Genomic DNA, 27739 nt, shown 5'->3' with positions numbered 1-27739 from the left:
TGAAACGTTTATAGAAAAGCTTATGGGTTTAAGTGTCTACTAAATCTGAGAAATATTAATTATTCAACATTTTTTAGGCATACAGGGCATTTTGAAAAAAAAAAATTGTGATTATATAATTTTTTAATACACATTCAATTGCATTTCTTGTATAATTATTACATTCTATCTTCTTTTTCAGGAGAGGCAAAAAGCACAGTATAATCCTCCGAACACAACTCTCAGTAAGGGTCCATGCCTGCATAGGTGAGTAATATGATGCTCTGTTTGCTACAGTAATGGGTGTGTGAGGTTAGAAGATATCATGAGTCCTACGGTAGCCATTGACTTTAAATGCTGGCAAAGCCATTCAATTCAGGGCTGTTTCTATTACAATGCTTTGTTTAAATATGTTGCAGTAAGACGTGTGACTTATACTGGGATTTGTTGTGGTCGCAAGAAATCTGTCATGTTCTGATTTCTTGTGGGTTTCATTTGATGAGAATTTGTGGCAAAGTTGCTCCATGGCTAGTTTGAGTTGCCCCTTTCTTTCGTTTGTAGTCTTGTTACAAAGAATTTTTTCAATAATAAAAAATGGTATGCTCTCGCTCTCTCTCTCTTCTCTCATACACACACCCATATGCATGCACGCACACACACACACACACATTTGTCTCACTATCCTTGTGAAGACCTTCCATTAACATAATTATTAATGCAGTTAATTAATGCTGTGTCTGTCTCTAAACCTAACCTTAACCTCAGTAATGAAAAGGAAACTTTTTGGCTCTTTTATTTTCTTCAATTTTTGTAAAAACACACACACACACACACACACACACACACACCACACCACACCACACCAGCAATTTCCTTGTGGGGACCATCCAAATGTCCCCACAAGGTCAAAATTGTCAGATTTTACTATCCTTATGGGGACATTTGGTCCTCAGTAGTATATAAAAACATGCGCGCGTGCACACACACACGTATGTCCTTGTGAGGACCTTCCAGTGACATGTACAGTAAATTAAAGCAAGCAATAAGTGCTATGCTAGCCCAATATCCGTCCCAAACCTTATTCTCAGTAACTAAACCTTCTGGCTCCTCAATTTTGTAAAATAAAGGCTGACATTAAAAAAAAAAATATATATATATATATATATATATATATATATATATATTAATGAGGACCATCCGAATGTCCCCACAAGGTCGAAATTGTCAGATTTTACTATCCTTATGGGGACATTTGGTCCTCAGTAGTATATAAAAACATGCGCACGTGCACACACACACACACACACACACACACACACACACACAAAACAGCAATTTCCTTGTGGGGACCATCCAAATGTCCCCACAAGGTCGAAATTGTAAGATTTTACTATCCTTCCGGGGACATTTGGTCCTCAGTAGTATATAAAAACATGCGCGTGTGCACACACACACACACACACACACACACACACACACATGAAACAGCAATTTCTTTGTGGGGACCATCCGAATGTCCCCACAAGATCAAAATTGTAAGATTTTACTATCCTTCCGAAGAAATTTGGTCCTCAGTAGTATATAAAAATATACACACGCACACACAGTCTTGTGAGGACCTTCCAGTGACATATAAATTGAAGCAAGCAATAAATGCTATGCTAGCCAAATATCCGTCCCTAACCTTATCCTCAGTAACCAAACCTTCTGGCTCCTCAATTTTGTAAAATAAAGGCTGACATTAAAAAAACAAAAATTACTAATGAGGACCAGTCAAATGTCCCCACAAGGGAACAAAACTCTCAGATATTCCTATCCTATTCCTAGCCCCACCAGAACAAAGATGCACACATTCCCTTGTGGCTTTTTGCCACTATATGCCAATCATATTATGTTTTCTAGCCTAAATACATTCTAATTGCTTTGCCATTTATAAACATATTTATAAGTCATCTGTAATTGAGTCTGTGCACAATGTGGTTGAGGCTGCTTAATGGTTTACTCTAATGTTAGACCTTGTGCATCTGTTTAGCGTCTTCCATCTGGTTGAATGCTTGTAAGCCAACTATCGATGAGCCTAACAGAGCCATGGCAGGAGAAGTGTGCAGGCCCAGTGTCTCATCGCCAGGTTATATTAGCTTCTAAACATGTTTCGGTCACCTCAGTGCTTCAGCGTTGATTGTTATGGGCCCAGCTATTGGGCCCATGTAGTTATATCTCGTAAATCTCCTGGTCACCCCTCCACAGTTCGTACGCAGCCATGATGGAACATATGGGGTGTGTTAGCAGCTCTGCTGAAAGGTCAGACCAGCCTGCATTTTATTTGCAGACCACCTGAAGGGTCTGCGCAGCTTGCCCCCCATCCCCCTTGCAGTGGCATAAGGGTTCAGACCTTAAACTGACTGTCAGTGACTTGAGAATATTGTTCGAAAGTTCTCTTGAGTATACACTGATGCAATAACAACTCATGTTACGCTCTTATACTGTAGTTTTGATCTAGTTGCTTCTAATTTTGTAACTTATACTATATTTAGTTGTCTTTAGTGCTGAAAGAATATTGTATTTAGCTGGTTATTAGACTCTAGTGAATGCGGATGGACATTGTTATGACCGTCTCCATCTTGGAAGAGTCCTGTAATTATTTAGTCTGGATTCGGCTGTTGTCTGTGTACAGGATCTTGTAGCCAGTGTTTAAGACAGATGTCGGCCTGTCGGCAGTGGCACATTCCCAGCGGCATGGTGCAGAGCAGCCAAGCACACGTGGCTCACGCAGTCTCCACTCGCCATAGTGCCGAGGGGAAAAATCTAACCCGTCGTCTGCGAAACCCATTAAGTCGAGAGCTGTCAGATTTTAATTTGTACTTGTGCAAACGTGTTATTTAAGGGCACAGACGAGAGAAATCGCCCGGAGATTGAAGCTGAGTTATCTCTCTCAGTCATTCCTCCACTGATTCTTTTTACTGATTCTGCATGCAAAAACCACCTGTGGAAACTTTTGGAAAGTCGAAAACTATTTGCCGGAGATTTTTTTTTCTGTCCAGTAGCGAAGGCTGCCTGCTTTGTTGGCAAGGCCTGAGAATCAGACTGGAGAACGGCTGTGAACCAGGCCTGCTTAGGCACCTGCCCCAGTTTCCTCTTTAGTTTTTCTGCTCTTCTGCTGGAAGCCAATTTGCTGATGAAAGATGGCTAGAGCTTAGTGCTGTTCCTTTTTTTTTTTCTTGGGAGTTGCAGACTTTTTCTGAAACTGCTGTGTCTTTAAATATTCATGCTTATGCCTTTCAATGTCAGAACAGGTTTGGATAAATTTAGCCAGCCCAGTTCCATGATTTAGTTGTCCAGAAACTGTCTAGAACTAAAAAGCAGCTGCAGCTCGACATTAACGCTAGTCAACCAATTGTTTGGTCCGGACAAGTCGAACCCACATCTGCCTGTCTGACGGGACAAGTTGAATATTTGTTGAAAATCATCATTTTTATAGTAATTATTCAAGAGTTATATCAATAAAGTTCCAACAAAAGTAGTTCATCGCCTCAATCCGGCCGTGTTATTGTTTACAAAATTCCGAGGAAGCCAAGTACAGCTGGCGCGTGTGTAAAAATAACCACGTCGTAATGTCTAATTGTTACATTAACGGCATTTAGCAGACACTCGTACTCAGAGCAGCCTGGGGGGTTAGGTGCCTTGCTCAAGGGCACTTCAACAGATTCCTGCTGGTCCAGGGAATCAGACCTGCAACCTTTTGGTCCCAAAGCTGCTTCTGTAACCAGTAGGCCATGGCTTCCCCATGACTTTTAAGTCCTCAAAGTCAGAGAAATGGTGATCAAATACCTCAGTAAAATTAATATCTGTGGCGAATCTTCATTTCATTCGGACATTTATTGTATTTTTGGCTCAGCCTTTGGCTGACGCCTATAGAGGCGCCTGTCTGTATGTGTATATTCAACCGAGTTCGAGCGTGTTTAAGAATGTAATTGGTGTGACAGCCTCAAGTAGCGATTCCACAGTCGTGGTATGGCGCCACTGCGTACTGACTACGTAAATGCCACATTACATAACCTCAGTTTATAATGTAATCCTCTGTGGCTGAGTGGTCTAGCATGCTGCTCAAGCAAGGGAGAAATTTTGTAACGTCAGTTCAAATCCTGGCGTCAACACAAAAGGCTGACCTCAGACCTGTACAGGTCTCTAGTTCCTTTCTGTGGTCCACATTACCCATCACAAATGTTGTAAAACATTTTGCAGGAATTTCACGACAGTGCTGAACTCACGTACGGTTTGTTTTCATTCACAACGTGATTCTGTCACCCTTATCACATCCAACTTGCTTTCTTTAGGTTTAATTTCATCCAAAGGAAATGAAAAAGACGACAATCCCAATTCTTAAAACTGCAGATCAGGTAATGGGCTATAACAACGCACGCACCATAATGGGGCATTGGATAGTTTTTGTTTATTGTTACAGTTAAAGCTTGAGCTTTGTTGAAAAATTATAAATCATTAAAGCATAATGATTATCATAACTACACCTGCTTTTTGATAAACTTTGCTAATCACTTTCCTTTCATTGAACTAGTAAATACATAGCAATTAAAAGGTTATGGTCAGGACAAGTGAAAAATCTTGCTGCTTATCCGACTGGACAACTGGATTAAAAAGTTAATGTTGAGCCCTGCTAGCGTAATATAATTAAATAATATTGGTTGGCTTTGAGTGGTCTATCAGATATATTCCATTCAGCTAGTATGATATTGAACGAGTTGAAGACGAGTCTAGCTGAATGGAATATATCTGATATACCACAAAAAAAAGCCAGGTATTATTATTAATACATACACATTCGTGTCTTTCTCTTTCAAAATTCTCTCAAAATCTTCCGTATTTAATGAAGCAAACCTGGCGGCCACGTGCCTCTTTTCCAGTTTTTTGATGTCCATTGGTATGTTTTTCTCTTGTAAATATGCGTGAAGAATATTGGATGAAGTTTTGGTAGCCTTTCGGATGTTCAACGCGTCTTTCTCTTTCCTGACGAACAAAGAAATGCTTCTGCGCATACGCAGCAGAAAACTCTATAATTGAATCTTCACATCAGCTCCGACGTGTGATGTCATGTTGTCTTGGCAACCATGCAATATTGTAAACCATATTCAACGCTCATTCTCCATTGGGTAGAGTGACGTAATACATGTAGGATAAACGATATGCCAACAATATTGCATGCTATGAAACCCACGAGAAGGGAATAGAATACATGTTTTTATTCCATCTCACAACGTTTCGAATGTAGCTCCTCATTTTCTTCCTACACACAAAAGAAATCAACAAGTTGTTGCCCTATGTTTCAGCTATGCGATGTGTTCTCTCCTCACATTGCACTTAAAAGATATTATTCAAGTCTGGTGAGTGTCTTCCTTTTTTATTATAATGCATGTTTAACAGCAAGGTGACTGAGGATAGTAAGCAGGGGTCTGATATGAAAGACTTCTTTCCTGGTTCTGAAAACATCATGTGTACATGCTAATTAACCCATCTAGTATCAGCCAGATAGCATGGATGTGTTTCGGAAGCACATGCTGCAATTATAGCATCCCATTCTGTCGCACCACCATGAAGTGCATTACGCTTAAAGCTAGACGGCCTTTCGAGTTCATAAAATCGGTGAAATTTAGTTCCCTCTGAAATTTAGTCATTGTAATATATGTTTATTTCTGTAATATCTCACAAAAATATCAGGCTATTCTGTGGCTGGGAAGTTATCTAATTTGAGGAAATTCCCGAGCAAATAATGTGCTTGAAGTCGCTTGCTTCGTGCAGTCAAGCAGACAGAGGAAGTCCGTGTGCGCATGCGCAGATTTACCTTTGACCGTGCACTGACAGTTACATCATTCTGTCGCTAAATGAACAGCTGATCACACCGAGGTGCTCGCTGACCGCTGATATTTATTAGCTTGGTCCTGCGTTTCCTTTCCTTCTCAACATAACGTCTTTTCTTCTCGCTTTCCGTTACTGTAGTCAGTCTTTCACGTTTCATTCCCACACTCACGTCCTCCATTTTTCTCTCCTGTTTCAAATTTCTATCCCACAATGCCTTGCGCGAACAGGGAAAGCCCACCACGTCATGCATGATGTACTATCTTGTATTGGGTCATGGTGAAGCAGGAAAAAATAGCAGAGAATTTAGGGCCACGTGGCCTTGAATTAATTAATTGCTCAATTTTTAAAAAAACAATACAATTTGAAGTCTGTGATTCGAATTCAGTAGCTTTCAGTCCACTAAACAAAAATAATTGGGTGTCAGGGAAAATTCTTTTCATGACCTACACTTGAAAAATCTGAAAGGTAGAATAGCTTTAAACATAGCCAGTGTATAAAATGTTTTCTACTTGTCCACTGGTCAAATATGAACTAGAAAAAAAGATTAGCCTGGACACAAAATCTGCTTGCCTATTGTTTTACGGTCTCTGCAGTATCATTTTACTACCAGCTTATCTATACCCTTAGAATGCACAGATAGATCCTAAATATCATGGACATGTTGCTTTAGTTAGTGTTTGGTTCCTGTTTCTCCTCCTTCTGTCCCTGCTCATCTTGTCATTATTCTTGGTAGCAATGATAGGATCGTTATTTCTGACCAGCCGCATGCCTGTGTGTCTTTAGAGAGCTGTCTGGGGGGAATGGTAGACCCTGGGTGGATAAAGGATGTTCTCTCGAGTGCTGGTCCAAGGATTAATGTAGGGATGAGCAGAACAAGACAGCAAGGGCTTGTTTAAGATGATGACGAACTTTTGACTGAGATGACACCCACCTGTCACGGCTTACTGGGTTGTGTGTGCATGTTTATAAGCTATAGACAGTGTAAAATCCTAATTTGAAGCCATATACAATTTAGTGATTGTCGGACTGTCTTTGTAAACTATTTTTATCCGCTGTGTGTCACACTGTTCCTTGGACTTGATGAAAGGAACGCATTTACAGGTATTAAGGCATTCATAGTCGTGCCATAATGCTGCATGTGCAGCCAGCAGTAGAACTCGGGGCATGAAAGTGGAATGTCAGCAGGTCAGAGCAGGGTGAGACTGATGACACACAGTGATGTGAACTATTTTTCAGCACTCATGACTACTTTCCAGCACTCCATAGCCTTTAATTTACCTGCGCTGCACAAATGTACCAACCGAATCACTATTGAATTTCTTTTGACGAGAAAGCAGACTCAGACAGCTGTCGTGCAGCCGTCGAGCCTAACTGATGCAGACAGGTCATCTAAATTTAACCAGCGGTTCCCCAGGGTGCCGGTTTAACAGTCGATGTGTTGAAGATCACAGATAAAGCTGTTTATAATCATATTGTTTATTTCAGGGCATGGTAAACATGGCTCAGCCTTTCGTGAGTAATCCCCGTCATTTAAATCACTAGGAGGGAACCTCAAGGGACTAAAGCAGCGAGATCTGGCAGAACAGTAATGTACACGACTGTTTATTGGTTCTTTACTGCTAGTGAAAAGCACCAATCATCATCAGATGGTTCATTCTGAGAGCTCGCAGGCCTCCACACTGCCTCAGGAAGTGAGCTGTGGCTTTCTGACAGTACCCTAATTCAGGCACTGTAATCACAGAGACATACACATGTTTTCGACAATTTTTTTTTCTTTCTTCAGACCAAATTAACTGGCACAGAATAGCAATCAAGGAAACCAAAGATTTTATGAAATGAGTGCTTTATTAAAAGCATTTGTGCTTGGAGGGTAAACTTGTTAAGCCTATTGATAAAAGACTCATTAACATTGTTAACAGAGGATATTACACGGTTGCGTGTGTTATATAAAGTTTATCTTCGAGTGGTGAACATATTCATGAGCAAAGCGAACGAGTGAAAATATTTTCAAAATGAGAAGTTCTTTATATTATATGGACACATAAAAAAAGCAAACACAAGTTAATCAAAAGAATGTTAATTTTGAACCGGTTCACCATTTTGACAACGCATGTCTAGTCAACAGGAAAACACTGGGAGTGACGTCATCTGAGTGAAATATCGGGAATTATTATACACACAGGCCACTTTTTCCATGGAATAAAAACATGCATTCTGTTCCCTTCTAGTGGGTTTATTCACAGCATGCAATATTGTTATCATATCACTTATCCTCCATGTATTACGCCACTCTTCCCAATGGAGAATAAGCATGCAGTATTGTTACAATATTGCACATTGTCAAGCCAACACTACGTCACACATCAAAGCTCATGCGAAAATCCAATGACAAAACTTTTCTGCTGTACAGATGTGCAATAATTTCTTTGTTGGCCGGGAAAGAGAGAAGACGAGGCTAATCCAGTGCTAGGTTTAAGCAGTAAATAAATAAACTGAAGATGCGCTGAACATCCGAAAGGCTACCAAAACTTCATTATATATTCTTCATGTGTATTTACAAGAGAAAAACAGACCAACGGACATTGAAAAACCGGAAAAGAGACACGTCAGAGATGTAAAACTTCCGTGCTAGCAAGTGACTGACAGTTTGTAAACAAACATGGCTGCGAGGTTTCCCTCATTAAAAGCAGAAGATTTTGAGAGAATTTTGGCTGCCAGGTCGCTCCGTTGTGTGTAGTTGTTGAGGTTGATTTTAAAAGTAACTAAGTAAATTACACAGGGAAAATTATAATAATATTTGTCTTGACTGTGCTAGCATTAGCCTTCACTAACACTACACTGGCTGGAAGGTAACTGCACTGCTGTACTAACAGCACCGAGTTGCGGATAAGTTAGTGTTGGCCTTTGAGAATGCTGATATGAAGAGTGTGTATGTAGTATAATAATAATAATAATAATAATAATAATAATATTGGCTGGTGGGCAGTGTAGTGGTTAGCGCTGTCGCCTCACAGCGAGAAGGTCCAGGTTTGAGCTCCGTGGCCGGCGAGGGCCTTTCTGTGCGGAGTTTGCATGTTCTCCCCGTGTCCACGTGGGTTTCCTCCGGGTGCTCCAGTTTCCTCCACAGTCCAAAGACATGCAGGTTACGTTAACTGGTGACTCTAAAAATTGACCGTAGGTGTGAATGGTTGTCTATGTGTCAGCCCTGTGATGACCTGGCGACTTGTCCAGGGTGTACCCCGCCTTTCACCCGTAGTCAGCTGGGATAGGCTCCAACTTGCCTGCGATCCTGTAGAAGGATAAAGCGGCTAGAGATAATGAGATGAGATATTGGCTGGCTTTTTTGTGGTGTATCAAACATATTCCATTCAGCTAGCATGATACTGAACGAGTCTTCGACTCGTTCAGTATCATGCTAGCTGAATGGAGATACACCAGAAAAATGCCAGCCAATATTATTTAAATATGTCACTTAGATCCGCAATGTATTTCGTATGAAAAATGTGAGTTTTTCAACACAAGAAGATAAAGTTCATATCTTCAAGCCAGCATATGAGTTTCTTTTTATTGTATTGACACGGGGCGGCACGGTGGTGTAGTGGTTAGCACTGTTGTCTCACAGCAAGAAGGTTCTGGGTTCAAGCCCAGTGGCTGACAGGGGCCTTTCTGTGCGGAGTTTGCATGTTCTCCCCGTGTCTACATGGGTTTGCTCCGGTTTCCCCCACAGTCCAAAGACATGCAGGTTAGGTTAACTGGTGACTCTAAATTGACCGTAGGTGTGAATGTGAGTGTGAATGGTTGTGTGTCTCTATGTGTCAGCCCTGTGATGACCTGACAACTTGTCCAGGGTGTACCCCGCCTCTTGCCCATAGTCAGCTGGGATAGGCTCCATCTTGCCCATGATCCTGCACAGGATAAGCGGCTACGGATAATGGATGGATGGATATCAACACATTCACAAGCAAAAAATACCCAAATTTATCAAAACAATTCATCAGTTTCCTCATATAGAGAGTTATGTCACTGTTTTGGTTCTCCATGTCCCGGATGTAGCTCGTATGAAAAATACAAGTGGGGTATTTCCCAGTAAAATACCCGTGTCTGTGTCTACTGTATGTAGTGTCCTACAGGTGTCTGATTAAAGCTTTGATTAGGTTACATCTAGATTACATTAAATTTGTTCCAATAAAATAATCATATATATATATATATATATATATATATATATATATATATATATATATATATATAAACACTGTAAATCAGTGTAGATTTCCAGCACTGTCTCCTGCTGGTGTCTCTCTGCACATCAGAGGCTTCATAATGAAACAAAGCTGCCACATCACATGTGTGCTCTGTGAGAGACTGCAGCACAACAGGTACTCCGAATGATTTTAAAACATTCAAGGAATCTCCTCAAGTTTCCATCGGGCTTTGTTTTGATCAGCAGCAGAAAAGCTCCTAGTCCGCTGTTTGTATCACTATACCTGAGCGTAAATGTCGTGCTGAGACTGATGGTGGTGGAGTGAGACAGTCGGTGCACTGCTCTCGTCATGATCATGCATCATACGCACTTTCAGCCTGTTTCTTTCTCAGCGTATTTTACTGATATGCTCGTGAGAATGCTGAGGTTTCACTTTGAGCTCTGTTTACTCTTCTCATCACAAAACCTGTGATCATCCAAATAGCCAAATATAATCAGCACTTCCGCAACGCTGTGGTTTAACGGTCCAAGTGTCGAACATCACAGACGAGGCGGCATAGAAACATGTTGTTTATTTTAGGGCATGGTAAACATGGCTGATGAGCCACGCAGCCTTCCGTGAGCGATCTCTGTCATTTAGCACGCTTGTGGGGAACCTCAACGGACTGAAGCAAGGAGATCTGGCTGGAACGATAATGTACACAACACAGCTTATGGTTTCTTTACTACTAGTGAAAAGCAACAATCATCATCGGATGGCTGATTCTCAAAGCCCACAGACCTCCGTGCCGACTCAGAAGGAGGTAAACTGTGGCACCGTAATGACAGACATAAGCTCATGTGAACATTTGGCTGTGGACTGGATCCTCCGTGGGTGGGGAGATCTGGCTTTCGTGGCTCCCGTGAGAGTGAAAGTGTTTACCGGATGAGCTAATGGTTTACTCAGGTCCACTGTGCCAGCATAGCTCTTGACGCTGCGCTTTATTATAATCAGCGCATGATGGCTAGGCTGCGCTATGTCAAAACAGGACCAGACCTGGGATTCATCTGGAAGGGCAAAGTTTGGTGCCGTTAATCCCAGACACCGTTTATTTCTCTTAACTTCTTCCGCACTGCAGATAGACGCTATGTATTTTAGAAGTTGTTAATAGAAATGAGGCAGCGAGCTCCTATGTGGAATCAGTGTCGTGGTTTGAGCTCTGGGAACCAACAGGCCTGTAAATGCATCTGTTTTGTTTGTGAAGCAAAAGCTCTGAACGTCCCTAATGATCCTACCCCATGGCTCCGTTTAATTCAGACCCCCTTTGGGTTTATTGTTAAAAGCACATTGTGGTTCTCGCCCTGTAAGAGGGATCCAAAGTGATGGAGGTTGCCTTGTTGGCATCGTGTGCGCTATGCACTGCAGTGCTATTTTTTCACTGTTCAATTAAGCTGAGCGTTTAAAGGCGTATAATATTCTGTGAAGTTGAGACACTTTTCTAATTAACTGATCTTTGACTTTGCTTGTCAGTGAATTTTTTTTTCCAATTAAATCCTCTCTATAAAAAGGAGGCCTACTGATTTAGGAGGTCAGAGTAGAGTAGAAACAGTACGAGCTGCAAAATGAGCGTTTAAAAAATGATGTTTCACTTTTTCCATTTTGCCTCACAGTTCACAAGTTCAGACACAAGCGAACTCACCAGTGTCCTCTGCTATGATTTGGGTAATTGTGCTTATCCTATGTACAGTTAGGTCCATAAATATTTGGACAGAGACAACATTTTTCTAATTTTGGTTCTGTACATTACCACAATGAATTTTGAACAAAACAATTCAGATGCAGTTGAAGTTCAGACTTTCAGCTTTAATTCAGTGGGTTGAACAAAATGATTGCATAAAAATGTGAGGAACTAAAGCATTTTTTAAACACAATCCCTTCATTTCAGGGGCTCAAAAGTAATTGGACAAATTAAATAATTGTAAATAAAATGTTCATTTCTAATACTTGGTTGAAAACCCTTTGTTGGCAATGACTGCCTGAAGTCTTGAACTCATGGACATCACCAGACGCTGTGTTTCCTCCTTTTTAATGCTCTGCCAGGCCTTTACTGCAGCGGTTTTCAGTTGCTGTTTGTTTGTGGGCCTTTCTGTCTGAAGTTTAGTCTTTAACAAGTGAAATGCATGCTCAATTGGGTTGAGATCAGGTGACTGACTTGGCCATTGAAGAATATTCCACTTCTTTGCTTTAATAAACTCCTGGGTTGCTTTGGCTTTATGTTTTGGGTCATTGTCCATCTGTATTATGAAACGCCGACCAATCAGTTTGGCTACATTTGAGCACACAGTATGTCTCTGAATACCTCAGAATTCATCCGGCTGCTTCTGTCCTGTGTCACATCATCAATAAACACTAGTGACCCAGTGCCACTGGCAGTCATGCATGCCCAAGCCATCACACTGCCTCCGCCGTGTTTTACAGATGATGTGGTATGCTTTGGATCATGAGCTGTACCACGCTTTCGCCATACTTTTTTCTTTCCATCATTCTGGTAGAGGTTGATCTTGGTTTCATCTGTCCAAAGAATGTTCTTCCAGAACTGTGCTGGCTTTTTTAGATGTTTTTTAGCAAAGTCCAATCTAGCCTTTTTATTCTTGAGGCTTATGAGCGGCTTGCACCGTGCAGTGAACCCTCTGTATTTACTTTCATGCAGTCTTCTCTTTATGGTAGATTTGGATATTGATACGCCTACCTCCTGGAGAGTGTTGTTCACTTGGTTGGCTGTTGTGAAGGGGTTTCTCTTCACCATGGAAATTATTCTGCGATCATCCACCACTGTTGCCTTCTGTGGGCGTCCAGGTCTTTTTGCATTGATGAGTTCACCAGTGCTTTCTTTCTTTTTCAGGATGTACCAAACTGTAGATTTTGCCACTCCTAATATTGTAGCAATTTCTCGGATGTTTTTTTTCTGTTTTCGCAGCTTAAGGATGGCTTGTTTCACCTGTATGGAGAGCTCCTTTGACCGCATGTTTTCTTCATAGCAAAATCTTCCAAATGCAAGCACCACACCTCAAATCAATTCTAGGCCTTTTATCTGCTTAATGGAGAATGACATAACGAAGGAATTGCCCACACCTGCCCATGAAATAGCCTTTGAGTCAATTGTCCAATTACTTTTGGTCCCTTTAAAACCAGGGTGGCACATGTTAAGGAGCTGAAACTCCTAAACCCTTCATCCAATTTTAATGTGGATACCCTCAAATGAAAGCTGAAAGTCTGGACTTTATGTCCATTATATAACTATAACCTGAATATGTTTCAGTAAACAGGTACAAAAACAAAATTTGTGTCAGTGTCCAAATATATATGGACCTAACTGTAGGCAAGTACAATGCATATGTCGGCTAACGTGTGGGCTATGGGACCTCTTACAGCACAGGTTCCCAATCCTAGTCCTGTAGTAGGCATCCATCCATCCATTCATTATCTGTAGCCGTTTATCCTGTTCTACAGGGTCGCAGGCAAGCTGAAGCCTATCCCAGCTGACTATGGGCGAGAGGCGGGGTACACCCTGGACAAGTCACCAGGTCATCACAGGGCTGACACATAGACAAACAACCATTCACACCTACGGTCAATTTAGAGCCACCAGTTAGCCTAACCTGCATGCCTTTGGACTGTGGGAGAAACTGGAGCACCCAGAGGAAACCCACGTAGACACAGGGAGAACATGCAAACTCCACACAGAAAAGCCCTCACTGGGCTCGAACCCAGGACCTTCTTGCTGTGAGGCGACAGTGCTAACCACTACACCACCGTCTTTAGTAGGCATATCAGGTGAAAATTTAATCCAAATTGCCTGAAACCTGTCTCATTGAATTCAGAATTGAATGCAGAACAACATACTTTTGACAGAATTAAAATATGTTTATCCGTTCTTGAGATATTACAAATCAAAGATTGAAGAAACGGCTTAATTTTTAGAAAACTGCTGTAATATTCTGTCTGAGGATCACATGGTCCAAAATGGGCCTCATTAATGAATGAGATCAAATGTTTTTGCTTAATAACTTTTTTATTTTTTCAAGATATTTACATAGAAATTGGCATGAACATAGATGGTTGTATGCTGAATACAGAATTTGAAAAAGTAATAAAAACCAATTATGCAAATTAGTGTTTAATTATTATTAATTATGCTAATTATGTGAAAACGTGGGCGGCACGGTGGTGTAGTGGTTAGCGCTGTCACCTCACAGCAAGAAGGTCCGGGTTCGAGCCCCGTGGCCGGCAAGGGCCTTTCTGTGCGGAGTTTGAGTGTTGTCCGCGTGGGTTTCCTCCGGGTGCTCCGGTTTCCCCCACAGTCCAAAGACATGCAGGTTAGGTTAACTGGTGACTCTAAATTGACCGTAGGTGTGAGTGTGAATGGTTGTTTGTGTCTATGTGTCAGCCCTGTGATGACCTGGCGACTTGTCCAGGGTGTACCCTGCAAAGTTTCACCAAATGCCTTTATTTGTGCAATATAAAGCTGATCTTAACTCTCATTTATACATCACAAAGAAGGAGAAATCAATGTTAATCATAAAATATGCATAAATAAGCATTGAATGTCATTCACATCTACCATTCTCTATCAAAATAAAAAAGTAATAAAATATTATTTCTTATCCCTTCTTTGTGCTCTGTAGGCCTTTGTATTTCTCAAAAGTAAGCCCTGCTAGTGTTTACACATCACATCACATCACATCATCTCTAGCCGCTTTATCCTTCTACAGGGTCGCAGGCAAGCTGGAGCCTATCCCAGCTGACTACGGGCGAAAGGCGGGGTACACCCTGGACAAGTCGCCAGGTCATCACAGGGCTGACACATAGACACAGACAACCATTCACACTCACATTCACACCTACGGTCAATTTAGAGTCACCAGTTAACCTAACCTGCATGTCTTTGGACTGTGGGGGAAACCGGAGCACCCGGAGGAAACCCACGCGGACACGGGGAGAACATGCAAACTCCGCACAGAAAGGCCCTCGCCGGCCCCGGGGCTCGAACCCAGGACCTTCTTGCTGTGAGGCGACAGCGCTAACCACTACACCACCGTGCCGCCCGCTAGTGTTTATATGAAAGAATATAAATGATTATTACGATTAATATTCACAGCTTTCAAGGCTAACCTCGAAAAAACTATGTAAGTCACATCCAATAAACAATTCCAGTAAAGTTCACTGAAATTGACACTCGTGTTTCTGACTTCCGTTTTTTTTTTCAATCTCATTCCAACCACTAAGCTCTCAATATTTTTCATCAAAACAACTACAGTTATATTCTAAAATAGTTATTTATTTACAGGAATCAGTTTGATTTGAAAAAATAAGTAGGTAAAGCTATGAAAACTCACTTCAAAGTCTCCCATGAATCATAACATCAAAACTAGCTGACAGAAAATTTTGCTGAATCATCATTAGAAACAGTGAGAGCGAACATCCCTATAAAAGTTATCTGATTGATATTCACAAGTAATCCAGTCGGAAACCGATCAGAAGAGAGAGAGAGAGAGAGAGAGCCTGAGCACTTTCCCGTGACTCAAAAAGCACCGGCAGTTTCCCGACGTCACGCCAGCAGAGTGTGTACTCTGTTGTACCAACTTCAACCTCCCAAAGTACTGAACAGATCTTAACAAGATACATTTCTTTGAAAACAGAAATTATAAGCTTATTAATGATAGCATTCACGATAGGAAATATTCAAGAGTTAAGCAATGACAGATTTGTAAACTTAGTCGAGCATCTGCGTGCACAATTTTCACAGCGCGGCCAGCGAGCATCTGATATGCCGACCCGTAGAACCCTTTTTCCCAGCTCTAATACACCTAATTCAGCTAATCATCTAATTAACAACTCTTCCTGAGTGGAAGCGAGTGTTATAGAGCAAGGGAAAACACTGAACTGTGCAGGACCATGGGGTACTCCAGGACTAGGCTTGGAAACCTTTGTCTTAGACGGATGTTGCCTTTTTAACAGGCTGTTATGGGAAAACTGCTCTGGGCCGCTTCTGCTTGACCTGGCGTGATTTAGAAACACGTTTGAATGGTGATTTATAGATCCTCTAACATCTTACACAGCTGAATTAGTCGTTTTTGGCATTGTGGATGACAACTTGAAGCAGCGTTCCCCAAAAGAAGCATGTGTATACGTGGGACTTTTGGAGTTGTAAATTCTCCATAATTCCTTGGACCATTCCAAGCTGTAAACAATATTACAGTAGAAAAAAAAAAAAAGACACAACGACATCTGTACTTAAAATAAGCATGATTGCAGCTGTTCAGACTCTACGCCAAACCAGTTTTCAACTCTTTCAACACCATCCACAGCATTTCAGTGATTTTCACTGAATTATCATATACTGTTATGCATTTTCCCACTGTTTTATTTCTTTATGCGTGTTCTATTCACTAGTGTGTTTGTATGACCGACTCTAAAGACAGCCAGTTTCAGCTATGAGAGCACATTTTCCAGCATGTTGTTCTCATTTCTCTTCTATATTTTATTGGATGATGGGATATTTATATGTCCAGGCTTGCGTTTATCATGCCGGCACAGTGAAGTGAGTTTTGCATGAGCACCTGCAGGATGTCTCTTTTCCAGAGTCGGCGCCAGGGGCCAGGCTCTTATTAGCTACTAGCTATACTGTAACCAGGAGGAATGTCTTAGAATAGCCATTGTAGCAGACTTGGCCCGGAGGAGTGCAGACATCAGAATGAGTCATAGCTTAGATCACATGACAGCTCAGTTGTAGTCGTGGTTTAGGTCTATAGCTCCATGTCTTTGCCTGGTCAACTGTAGTGGGGTTTCCGTTCACCTGCTTTTTAAGCAATATATATATATATGAACATCTGAACAGATTTTCCTGAAAGTGACAAAACATTTGTCACAAAATGTCAGAAAATAGCTTTAAACCCAGCAGCAGCCCGTGATCATAGGTTTGGTGGAGCAGGTAATTAATAACGACCTTAATAAATGCTCCTCCTCCACTGAAAACATTCATAGAGTGGATATGGGGCACCATGATTCCTGCCCCAGTAGATATCTACTTGTGCTTGGTGCATTTCTTATTTATGACCACTAAGGGCAATGATATCTCTGAATCATTGGACACTCAGAAGTAGTAATTAGTATTTCAGTAGAATTTATAATGTATGCCGTTGTGAACGAGGACTTTTATTATGAAGATTTGTTCATCCACCCATTATCCGTAACCACTTGTCCTGTGCAGGGTCACAGGCAAGCTGGAGCCTATCCCAGCTGACTATGGATGAGAGGCAGGGTACACCCTGGACAAGTCGCCAGATCATTTCAGGGCTGACACATAGAGACAAACAACCATTCACACTCACATTCACACCTACGGTCAATTTAGAGCCACCGATTAGCCTAACCTGCATGTCTTTGGACTGTGGGGGAAACCGGAGGAAACCTGGACAGACACGGGGAGAACATGCAGACTACACACAGAAAGGCCTCCGTCAACCGCAGAGCTCGAACCCAGAACCTTCTTGCTGTGAGGGTGACAGTGCTAACCACTACACCACTGTGCCGCCCAGATTTGTTTGTGAACATTTGTTATTTGATATTTATGGTGACCGCGAGCTGGCCTAGTGGTTAGCGCATCTGCCTCTTGACTGGGAGATTGTCAGGTCATACCAAAAACCATCATAAAAATGCTACCTACTGCCATCTGGAAAGGCACGCAAGTGGGGAGTCAAACTCTTATGGTTACCAGAGGACCAGTCCCCCACTGTAAAGCTAGCTCTATAATAGGCGAGAGGCCGAGGGCTACTGAAACAGAGATTGGCGTTGAACCCATGCGCCTCGAGAGCTGGTCAATACTGGGACAGGAGACTGCCTGGGAAGACCAGATCCTGGCACAGGAGGGACTTTGACTTGACTTGATATTTATGGTGGAGTTCTTCTCCATCTACCGCTATGGACAAGCCAACACTGTTTACTCCTGATTTCTATATCGAGAGCAAAAATGAATACAATGGACATTGATGGCATTTTCAGTTATGTTACACAGCACGTTTGTATTCTCTCTTCACGATTAAGACATTTCATCTGCTGCAAGTCAAATTCTTGGTCTTCATGTACTTGGTGCATGCACCCAGTCTTGTAGCTTTCTGCAAAAGAGATAAAAAGAGATTTGTGCAATCATGGAGCTGCAATCCCATCTGCTATTCTCTCATCCCCTTTGCTTCTCCAATCTAATGGGTTTATAGTCGAATCCGACAGCCAAAACAAACACCGACCCAAACACGACCCAAACAGCTGAGAAAGGGGTCAGCACTCTTGTCCAAGCTTCAGTGCTGAACACAACAGGGTATGGTGGTGAGATGATGCTATCTGCTCCCGAGTTGGCTTTCCGTGTCCTGACAGCCTCAGACACATAGGGGCTTGCAGCTTCCCAGGTCACAGATAAGATTTCAACACTGCACTAACAGGAGGGGGGCGGGGGGGGAAGACGAAAAAAAAACTTTCTCCCAACAGCTTGTTTCTATTTCTGAGTCAGTCTACCTACAAATCCTGTTGCACAGATGGACAGAAGGGTGTAAATCACCATGTTTTTGTGCTACACTTTGACATTTCCTGCTTATGTAATTTTTCTTTTTCTATCAATATTGAGGCAACGCCAGAAATGGCATATACTGTATTCAGAGACCCACATGCAGTCGTGTGGGCTGATGTTTACCAAGCCTTCTCTACTATCTCTACCAGCAGGGGCCCTGAGATGACTTTCCCATGCTGGATGATAGTGATGATAAGAAATTCTTTCTGCAGATGCTCTCCTCTTGTCTCTTAATCCAAATTACTGACATTTTCATCCCCCGCAAAGCCTGGCTTATCTATTAAAGGAGAACTGAAGGCAAATTTTTTATTATCAAAATTCTATTTATCTCATTTTATTAAATATAAGAATACATTTTTGATAGCTATTTTGTCACTGCTATAGCAAGTTATGAGTGTTTGAAATATGCTCTGTAATATATCAGTCCATATGTCAAAGCAATGGCCGTAAACGAGATTCGCTGAGACCTGTGCGAGACATCGTAGGACGGAAGTAAAACATACAGTGGAAATCAAAGTGACCAACATCTGCCAACATTGTCAAAAAACGCGTGCGCCCTCTTTCGAATGCTGATGTAATCAAGCTGGAAGTTTTGTTTTGATAGCAATCAGGAAAGTTTGAAAAAAGTAGACAGTAATCGTCATTTAAACTCGTTTTTGTGCAATATTTCGTTTGGAAAACAGTTTTCAAAATGGCGGCACTGACACCTGGCTGACACTTGACGTTTCGAAGTCTCGCACAAGTCTCGTGAAGACCGCGCGGATAAGCGACGCCTGCCGTGGACCAAACAAGCTAAATTCAGCATGGTTAAAAACCGAATAGGCTGATAAGTATAATATTTAATTGCAATTAGTTGGCAATACGAGTCACGATATAAGGTTACTAAAACCAAAAACGTAATTGAATAACACGTTAAATAAGAAATAAAGCAATATTTAAAAATGACTTCAGTTCCCCTTTAATCTGGAGCTTACTCTTGCTACCATCTGTTAAGCTGAAAGAGTGGACATTTGTCCAGGAAGTTGGAAATGCTCATGTAAATAAGTACCTCTCAGACACGGGCTCTTTTTGCATGTTCCAGTAGTTTCTGTTTTCCACTATACTTTCTGCTGTGACATGTCTCATCTCATCTCATCTCATTATCTGTAGCCGCTTTATCCTTCTACAGGGTCGCAGGCAAGCTGGAGCCTATCCCAGCTGGCTACGGGCGAAAGGTGGGGTACACCCTGGACAAGTCGCCAGGTCATCACAGGGCTGACACATAGACACAGACAACCATTCACACTCACATTCACACCTACAGTCAATTTAGAGTCACCAGTTAACCTAACCTGCATGTCTTTGGACTGTGGGGGAAACCGGAGCACCCGGAGGAAACCCACGCGGACACGGGGAGAACATGCAAACTCCGCACAGAAAGGCCCTCGCCGGCCACGGGGCTCGAACCCGGACCTTCTTGCTGTGAGGCGACAGCGCTAACCACTACACCACCGTGCCGCCCGCTGTGACATGTCTGACTTAAAAAAAAAAAGTCTACAGGACGATACCCGATAGCATTCTAAACATAGCAGGTCATTTGGCATTAAATAAGCCACAGTAAATAGAGATCTGACTGAGTTTGCTTGTTAGATTTCACTGGCTTGTTGTAACCTTGTCTAAATTGTGCCTTCTCTTGTTGAGCATGACAAACTCCTAAACGCCGACAGACACATGGCAGTAGCATATGGCCTGTCAGATTCTCTCTTTTTCACACACACACACACACACACACACACACACACACACACACACACACACACACACACACACACAGTGCATTTCTTTCAAGCCATCTGGTTCCCATTGTGCCTGCTGCCGGGTTGCTTGCAGCTTTAAGAGGAAAAAAAAATTAAAACCGTCTACATGTTCATTCAAGGAGGTATTTTTATCAGGTCGCTCACCAGTAACCTGATCTTGGGACTCTGTACATCCTTCGTTAGTCTCCGCAATCTCTCTGCACTAATTGTCATTCCTGTTTGGTCAACCATGACCTAAAAAAAAGACAATGGAAACCAAGGTAGAGCTCCAAGTTCAAACTTAATCCCTAATCCAAAGAGGAGAGCATGAAGAGTATTATAGGAAGGCACAATGAGGCACTGATGTCTTTTCAATTCCGCCTTCACTGACTGTTTCCCAAGCATTTGGGAATGAAAAGTGTCTAATAAGCATCTAATAATAGCAGCCTGCAGAAGGGGCAGAATTTCATCTTGTGATTTTCCAGGGTACTGGCCTTCAGTTTCTCACCCCTTAAAGAACAAAATCCAACAGTCCGGTTGAAGATTAGCTCAGTTTGGAGCACACATTGAATTCACTCAGCTCAAGTTATGGAAAGGCATTTAACACGCTGCTTTGTTGATACACCAAATATAGCCTCTCTTGTGAAAATCAAGCAACGCATAAATAGCATATATTCAAGGATATAAAAAAAATTAATAAAATTGCGTTTTTCATTTCATGTATATACTTTGTGGAAATACGACGTGAAAATTAAAGTACCTTTCTGTAATTTTCAAAAGAATATTTTTAAAGTAATAATACTTTTTACATTAGGCGGCACGGTGGTGTAGTGGTTAGCGCTGTCGCCTCACAGCAAGAAGGTCCTGGGTTCGAGCCCCGTGGCCGGCGAGGGCCTTTCTGTGCGGAGTTTGCATGTTCTCCCCGTGTCCGCGTGGGTTTCCTCCGGGTGCTCCGGTTTCCCCCACAGTCCAAAGACATGCAGGTTAGGTTAACTGGTGACTCTAAATTGACCGCAGGTGTGAATGTGACTGTGAATGGTTGTCTGTGTCTATGTGTCAGCCCTGTGATGACCTGGCGACTTGTCCAGGGTGTACCCCGCCTCTCGCCCGTAGTCAGCTGGGATAGGCTCCAGCTTGCCTGCGACCCTGTAGAAGGATAAAGCGGCTAGAGATAATGAGATGAGATGAGAGACTTCAGTATGCTGTAAGGAGGTGCACATACACACACATACAGTGGTATGCAAAAGTTTGGGCACCCCTGGTCAAAATTGCTGTTACTGTGAACAGTTAAGCAAGTTGAAGATGAAATGATCTCCAAAGGGCATAAAGTTAAAGATGACTCATTCCCTTTATATTTTAAGCAAAGACAATTTTTTATTTTCATCTTCTACATTTTCAAAATGACAAAAAAGGAAAAGGGCCCGAAGCAAAAGTTTGGGCACCCTGCATGGTTAGTACCTAGTAACACCCCCTTTGGCAAGTATCACAGCTTGTAAACACTTTTTGTAGCCAGCTAATAATCTTTCAGTTCTTACCTGGGGGATTTTCACACATTCGTCCTGGCAAAAGGCTTCCAGCTCTGCAAGTTTCTTGGGCTGTCTTGCATGCACTGCTCTTCTGAGATCTATCCACAGATTTTCAATGATGTTTAGGTCAGGGGACTGTGAAGGCCAGGGCAAAACCTTCAGCTTGTGCCTCTTGAGGTATTCCATTGTAGATTTTGAGGTGTGTTTTGGATCATCGTCTTATTGTAGGACCCATCCTCTTTTTAACTTCAACTTTTTTACAGATGGTGTGATGTTTGCTTCCAGAATTTGCTGGTATTTATTCGAATCCATGCTTCCCTCGACCAATGAAATGTGCCCTGTGCCACTGGCTGCAACACAACCCCAAAGCATGATCGATCCACACCCATGCTTCAGAGTTGGAGAGGTGTTCTTTTCCTGGAATTTGGCACCCTTTTTTTTCTCCAAACATACCTTTGCACATTGTGGCCAAAAAGTTCTATTTTGATTTCATCAGTCCACAGGACTTGTTTTCAAAATGCATCAGGCTTATTTAGATGTTCATTTGCAAACTTCAGACACTGAATTTTGTGGCTCGGACACAGGAAAGGTTTTCTTCTGATGACTCTTCCATGAAGGTCATATCAGGTGTCGCTGCATAGTAGAACAGTGCACCACCACTCCAGGGTCTGCTAAATCTTTCTGAAGGTCTTTTGCAGTCAAACAGGGGTTTTTATTTGCCTTTCTAGCAATCCAACGAGCAGTTCTTTCAGAAAGTTTTCTTCATCTTCCAGACCTCACCTTGATCTCCACTGTTTCTGTTAACTGACATTTCTTACATTTCTGCCATTTCATACATTACAATCTGAGGAAACAGCTACCTGAAAACACTTTGCTACGTTCTTGTAGCCTTCTCCTGCTTTGTGATCATCAATTATTTTATTATTCAGAATGCGAGGGAGTTGCTTAGAGGAGCCCATGGCTGTTGATTTTAGGGACAAGTTTGAGGAGTCAGAGAATTTATACAGCTTTGAAATCTGCATCATCTGACCTTTCCTAATGAAGAATTTGAACAAGCCACAGCTCAATAAACTAATTAAGGTCTGGAACCTTGGTAAAAGTTACCTGAGAACTCAAATGTATTGGGGTGCCCAAACTTTCGCATGGTGTTCCTTTTCTTTTTTCACTCTCCAATTGTACAAAACAAAAATAACACACATCTTGCAGAAAACGCTGAAAAGAAATGTCGTTTTTACCTTTATGCCTTTTGGTGATCAGTTCATCCTCTGCTCACTTAACTATTCACAGTAACAGACATTTTCAGTAAGGGTGCCCAAACTTTTGCATGCCACTGTATATGAATGTAAATGCATAAATATATATTTTTAAAATGCAGTGGCGAACCGTTATTATTAGAACTGGGCCTTCAGCTCAGCCAAAACTTAGCCAGACATGCCAAAAAAGCAACAGGGCAAAGGATTTTGCAAGGGATTAGCGCCAGGGTGCCAGGTAGCTCTATTGTGTATAGTTGTCGATGTTGATTTAAAAAGTAACTAAGTGAATTACACAGGGAAATGAACACTTTAGTATGAGTGAAAAATACTGTGGCGAGTGTGTGTGTAGAAGAAGAGTCTGGAGACAGAAATCTTAGTTTCTCGGTCGTTAGCCTGTGCTACTTGCTCTCGATTGCTGGGTTTCACGTGACGTCACATCCGCCTCATTATTTATTCAAAACTTTAGCTGGTGGTCTACCAAAGCTCAGTTGACAAAGCATTTGTACGGAGAAGGTTCATTGCTCGCATGAAAAATGCCTTATGCTTGCGTTATTTTAGGTTGTTCGAATCAATCAAACCGTGAAACTGATAAGTTTCTTCAGGGTTCCCCATGAACTAATAAAAAAGGGTGAACGAACACAGGGTTTCACAAAAAGACGTCGAGAAAGGTGGCTTTTGAACCTCTCGCTGAAATCGAAGGGAGGCGAGTCGAAGCATGCTCGAGTTTGCAGTGATCACTTGGTGAAAGGTTTGTATTTCCCTCTCAGCTATGTCCTTAGTGTTTTCCAAGTACTTTTCTTGCTATGTGTTATTATTTTACGGTACTTTTTTGAAGTGCTAAAGTCCCCAACTGTTTCTTTGTTTACTCCTCACAAAGTCCATATGCATGAAGGTTGCAACAAAATTATTACCCAGCCATACAGTTACAATGCGCCGTGATCACTTCTCCGTCTTGTTTAACTAAGATCCAGGTCTTTAAAGGGGTTTCTGATGATCTTTGTGAATGATTTACCTGCGAGATAAGAGCCAACACAAGTGAGAATCAAGCGAACTGTTGTCTGTTTACACTTCAACTTGCAGCACTTCATTGTAAAGATGCAAATAAAAAGCTTAAAAAAAGCATACCTACACTGGCAAAAACAATACAGGATTCATTCAGCAGCGACTTGATCCCGAGGTCCTTTATCCAGCCACGTACAAAAAAGTTGTAAGCCTCCATACTCTTCCATGCTTTCATCTGTTTTGCGGTGTAGAAGAATGTCTGCAACACCAGATAGTTCGAGATGTCTGGGAACTCAAGTGAAGGGTAGTTTTCGAGATCATATGACAAATCTTTCTTTCCCAGACTGTAGGGATCTATTCCATTGCACATAGCAATCTTCTGAATATATCTAAAGTGAGCAGTGGCTTCTCGATTACGAACATACTCTGATAAATTATTGCTAGTTGTTTGCACTACGGCAGCTGTTTAGACCACCAGCTATTTCACTTCCAGTTAAACTGCTAAGAAAAGTCACGTGACTGAAACCCATCAACAGCACTGGCTTGACTGCGTTATTAGCATAACAAGGCTAACAAATCCAGCATAAGCCCAGGCAGATGACTTGTCTGTTGAAAAAAGCAGGCAACTCCAGCAATACAGCCTGTTAAGTTGTTTTTTTTTTATACAGCCAATCATCCATGGGTGGCGTTGATAATTGTTGACTTTGAAATGCCATTCAAGTTTTCCCCTTTTCTCTTAGGTCCAGTGCTGGAGTTGGTCTTCCCTTTTGTTTCATGAATTATTTCTCCACGAAAGACCACCTTGAAAAAGGCAATGCTGTTAAGTTAGCCACGTCAATCTCCTCTGCCATAGCTGCGGATAGAACAATCTTACTTCAAAGCTGCGCTAACGGCATTGACTTGTGGTTAAGCTCGTGTTGGTCTTTGAGCAGGTCTAGGGCGATAAATATTTGGTCCCTCCCACTATAAATCAAAATCTGATTGGTTAATTCATCTGTCACTTCCTATATAAACATACACTGCCATGGCCTTATGTCTTGGCAACGAAGTCCTAACCAATGAGTGAACAGCTCTAAACTCTAATCAGCCTAGAGACAACAAACAAACAAACAAACAAACAAACCAAAAAAATCTCATTCGATAACTCTATTTTAATGTTTTCAGGACAGTAACCCTTTCATTTCTGAAATAAATTTGATAGAAAATGAGCCCAAATTAGAATTAGAAGAGAATAATTATAATGAAATTATGAAAGAATGAAAGAAATTAAATATAATATTTGAAATGCTGATATGTTTGAGCCTTATCTGAAGGGCTAGAAGGCCCTGACAGTTCCCCTCTGAATAAATGCTTATGAATAAATCTCTATTTTACATAATTAAGTATATTTAAACTAAATGATATTTAACTGTCATACCAAAATAAATGAATTGTTTTAAACAAACAATGGTAACGCATGTTTAAATCATGTTTACTACATCAAAGTGGCCCACAGTACCGGTCAAAAGTTTGGACATGCCTTCGAATTCAATGTTTTTTCTTTATTTTTATTAATTAAAAGACACCTCATATCTGAAAGTAATGATGGATGTCGTTTCTCTTTACTTAGTTGAGCGCTTCTTGATATAATATGGATTACTACAGTTGTGGAATAGGGTTATTGACTGTATGTTTATTATTACTCAAAAATGATCTCAAACGCATTAAGAAGGTAAGAAATTGCACTAATTAACTTTTGACGAGGCACCTGTTAATTAAAAAGCATTCCAGGTGACTACCTCATGAAGCTGGTTAAGATAATGCCAATCGTGTACAAAGCGTCATCAAGATAAATGCTGGCTACGCTGAATAAATTAAAATATGAAACATATTTTGTTTTTTAACACTTTTTTGTTTACCACGTAATTCCATTTATATTCCATATGCTATTTCATAGTTTTGATGTCTTCAGTATTGTTCTACAATGAAGAAAATAGTCACAATACAGAAAAACCTATGAATGAGTAGGGGTGTACAAACTTTTGACTGGTACTGTACATTACTGTTGGTATTATTCAACACAAAAACAGAGGTTGTCGACTGGGAGATGGCGGTCTTATTAAGCTCATTATGTGACTAATAGGTGCCAGTAATACACCTTTTAATAGAAAAACTATGCCTACAAATTACACTTAAATCTGTTGCTGCATTTTGGTGATATTTAAACATAGCTTAATTACAATTTAAATACAATAACGTCATAGGTTCTTACAAAACAGTGCATTTAGTATGTACACATGAAGCGTTCACATTAAAAGTTTGCATTTTGTATATTAGTTGCTAAAAGTACACTTAAATACACTGTGCTTTTACAAGGCCTGTTAGGTGGGACAGGTCTTAACTTGGAAAATAAACCTTCACGACTGACGCGTGGTCACAGTTTATCACTTTGCTTGGTCTCTCAGAAATAAACAGAGATGTTCAGCATGTTCCTGTAGTCCCCTGTAACAGTGCAGGTGGTCTACAGACTTCTTTCAACCCAATAACAGCTGACTGGGCTTGTTTTTTTAATTTATTTTCATTTGGCGGCGGACATAGAAACGAATTCTGTCCGTCCATCCGTCCAGTCACGTTTTCGTTTCCGGGCCATATCTTTAAAGCTACTGAAGATCTCTTCATGAAACTTTGTATACATATCAAGCAACATGTGAACTGGTGTGTTTTGCTATTTTGGATTTTTGAAAAAAAGGATTTTCACATTTTTACATAAAAATTAGATTTTGACTTAGTTTCTAAGAGCAATGTTCGTTTCCAGAGCATATATCCAAAACTATTCATGATACAGATTTGAAACTTGGTATACACCTTAACAAGGTGATGTAGATGTGCCTTTTCATACTAAGAAAATTGAGAAATTTTAATTGTTCATGTTTCCATGGAAACAATTTCAGACTTCATCTCTCAGGTTAGTCTTAGGGGTAGGTTTTGTTTCCGGAGCAGAACTTGAAAACTATGAGTGGTATGGTCTTGAAAGTTGGTATATGTGTTGATTAAGTAATGTATATGTGCCTTTTGATACTAAGAAATGTGAGAAATTTTAATTTTTAGCTCATCTAGACCAAAGGTCCGGTGGGTTTATGCCATGGGCTGCTGAGGTCAGTGTAAAGAGGTAGGGTTGGTTTCCTGTAGCACAACTTGAAAAATGTGACAAATAATATCTTGAAACTTGGTATATAGTTGGTATATAGATGACTCTGTCTTCTTGTTTTTTTTTTTTTTTACTAATTGTCAAGCCTTGCTGAAGCAATCCATTACGGCAGTTCTAGCAGTGTGCTCAAAGCTACAGATCACTTGTGTTCCACTGTAATGAAGAAACCTCACCTCACTAATTTAGAGAATAGGTTTAATCATTCCTTATATTTATTTTAAAGGTGCTGACTGCAAAGTCATCTATCCATCCATTATCTGTAGCCGTTTATCCTGTCCTACAGGGCTGTAGGCAAGCTGGAGCTTATCCCAGCTGACTATGAGCGAGAGGCGGGGTACACCC

At 41.2% G+C, this 27739-nt stretch overlaps 1 protein-coding gene across 2 annotated transcripts in view; it reads left to right on the top strand.

Moving 5' to 3' along the window:
- The window catches only part of fhod3b (formin homology 2 domain containing 3b), a 302109-nt gene that overhangs the window by 39558 nt on the left and 234812 nt on the right, over nucleotides 1-27739 (top strand). For both annotated transcript variants that reach the window (XM_060921768.1, XM_060921769.1), the window contains exon 3: nucleotides 182-246. In XM_060921768.1, coding sequence (XP_060777751.1) covers nucleotides 182-246 — 65 coding nt within the window. The remainder of the gene's footprint in view (nucleotides 1-181; nucleotides 247-27739) is intronic.

This window comes from Neoarius graeffei, chromosome 5 (genome assembly GCF_027579695.1).
Source record: "Neoarius graeffei isolate fNeoGra1 chromosome 5, fNeoGra1.pri, whole genome shotgun sequence".
Classification (NCBI taxonomy): Eukaryota; Metazoa; Chordata; class Actinopteri; order Siluriformes; family Ariidae; genus Neoarius; species Neoarius graeffei.
The sequence above is the reverse complement of the archived record's forward strand: the minus strand, read 5'-3'. Positions and strand labels throughout refer to the sequence as shown.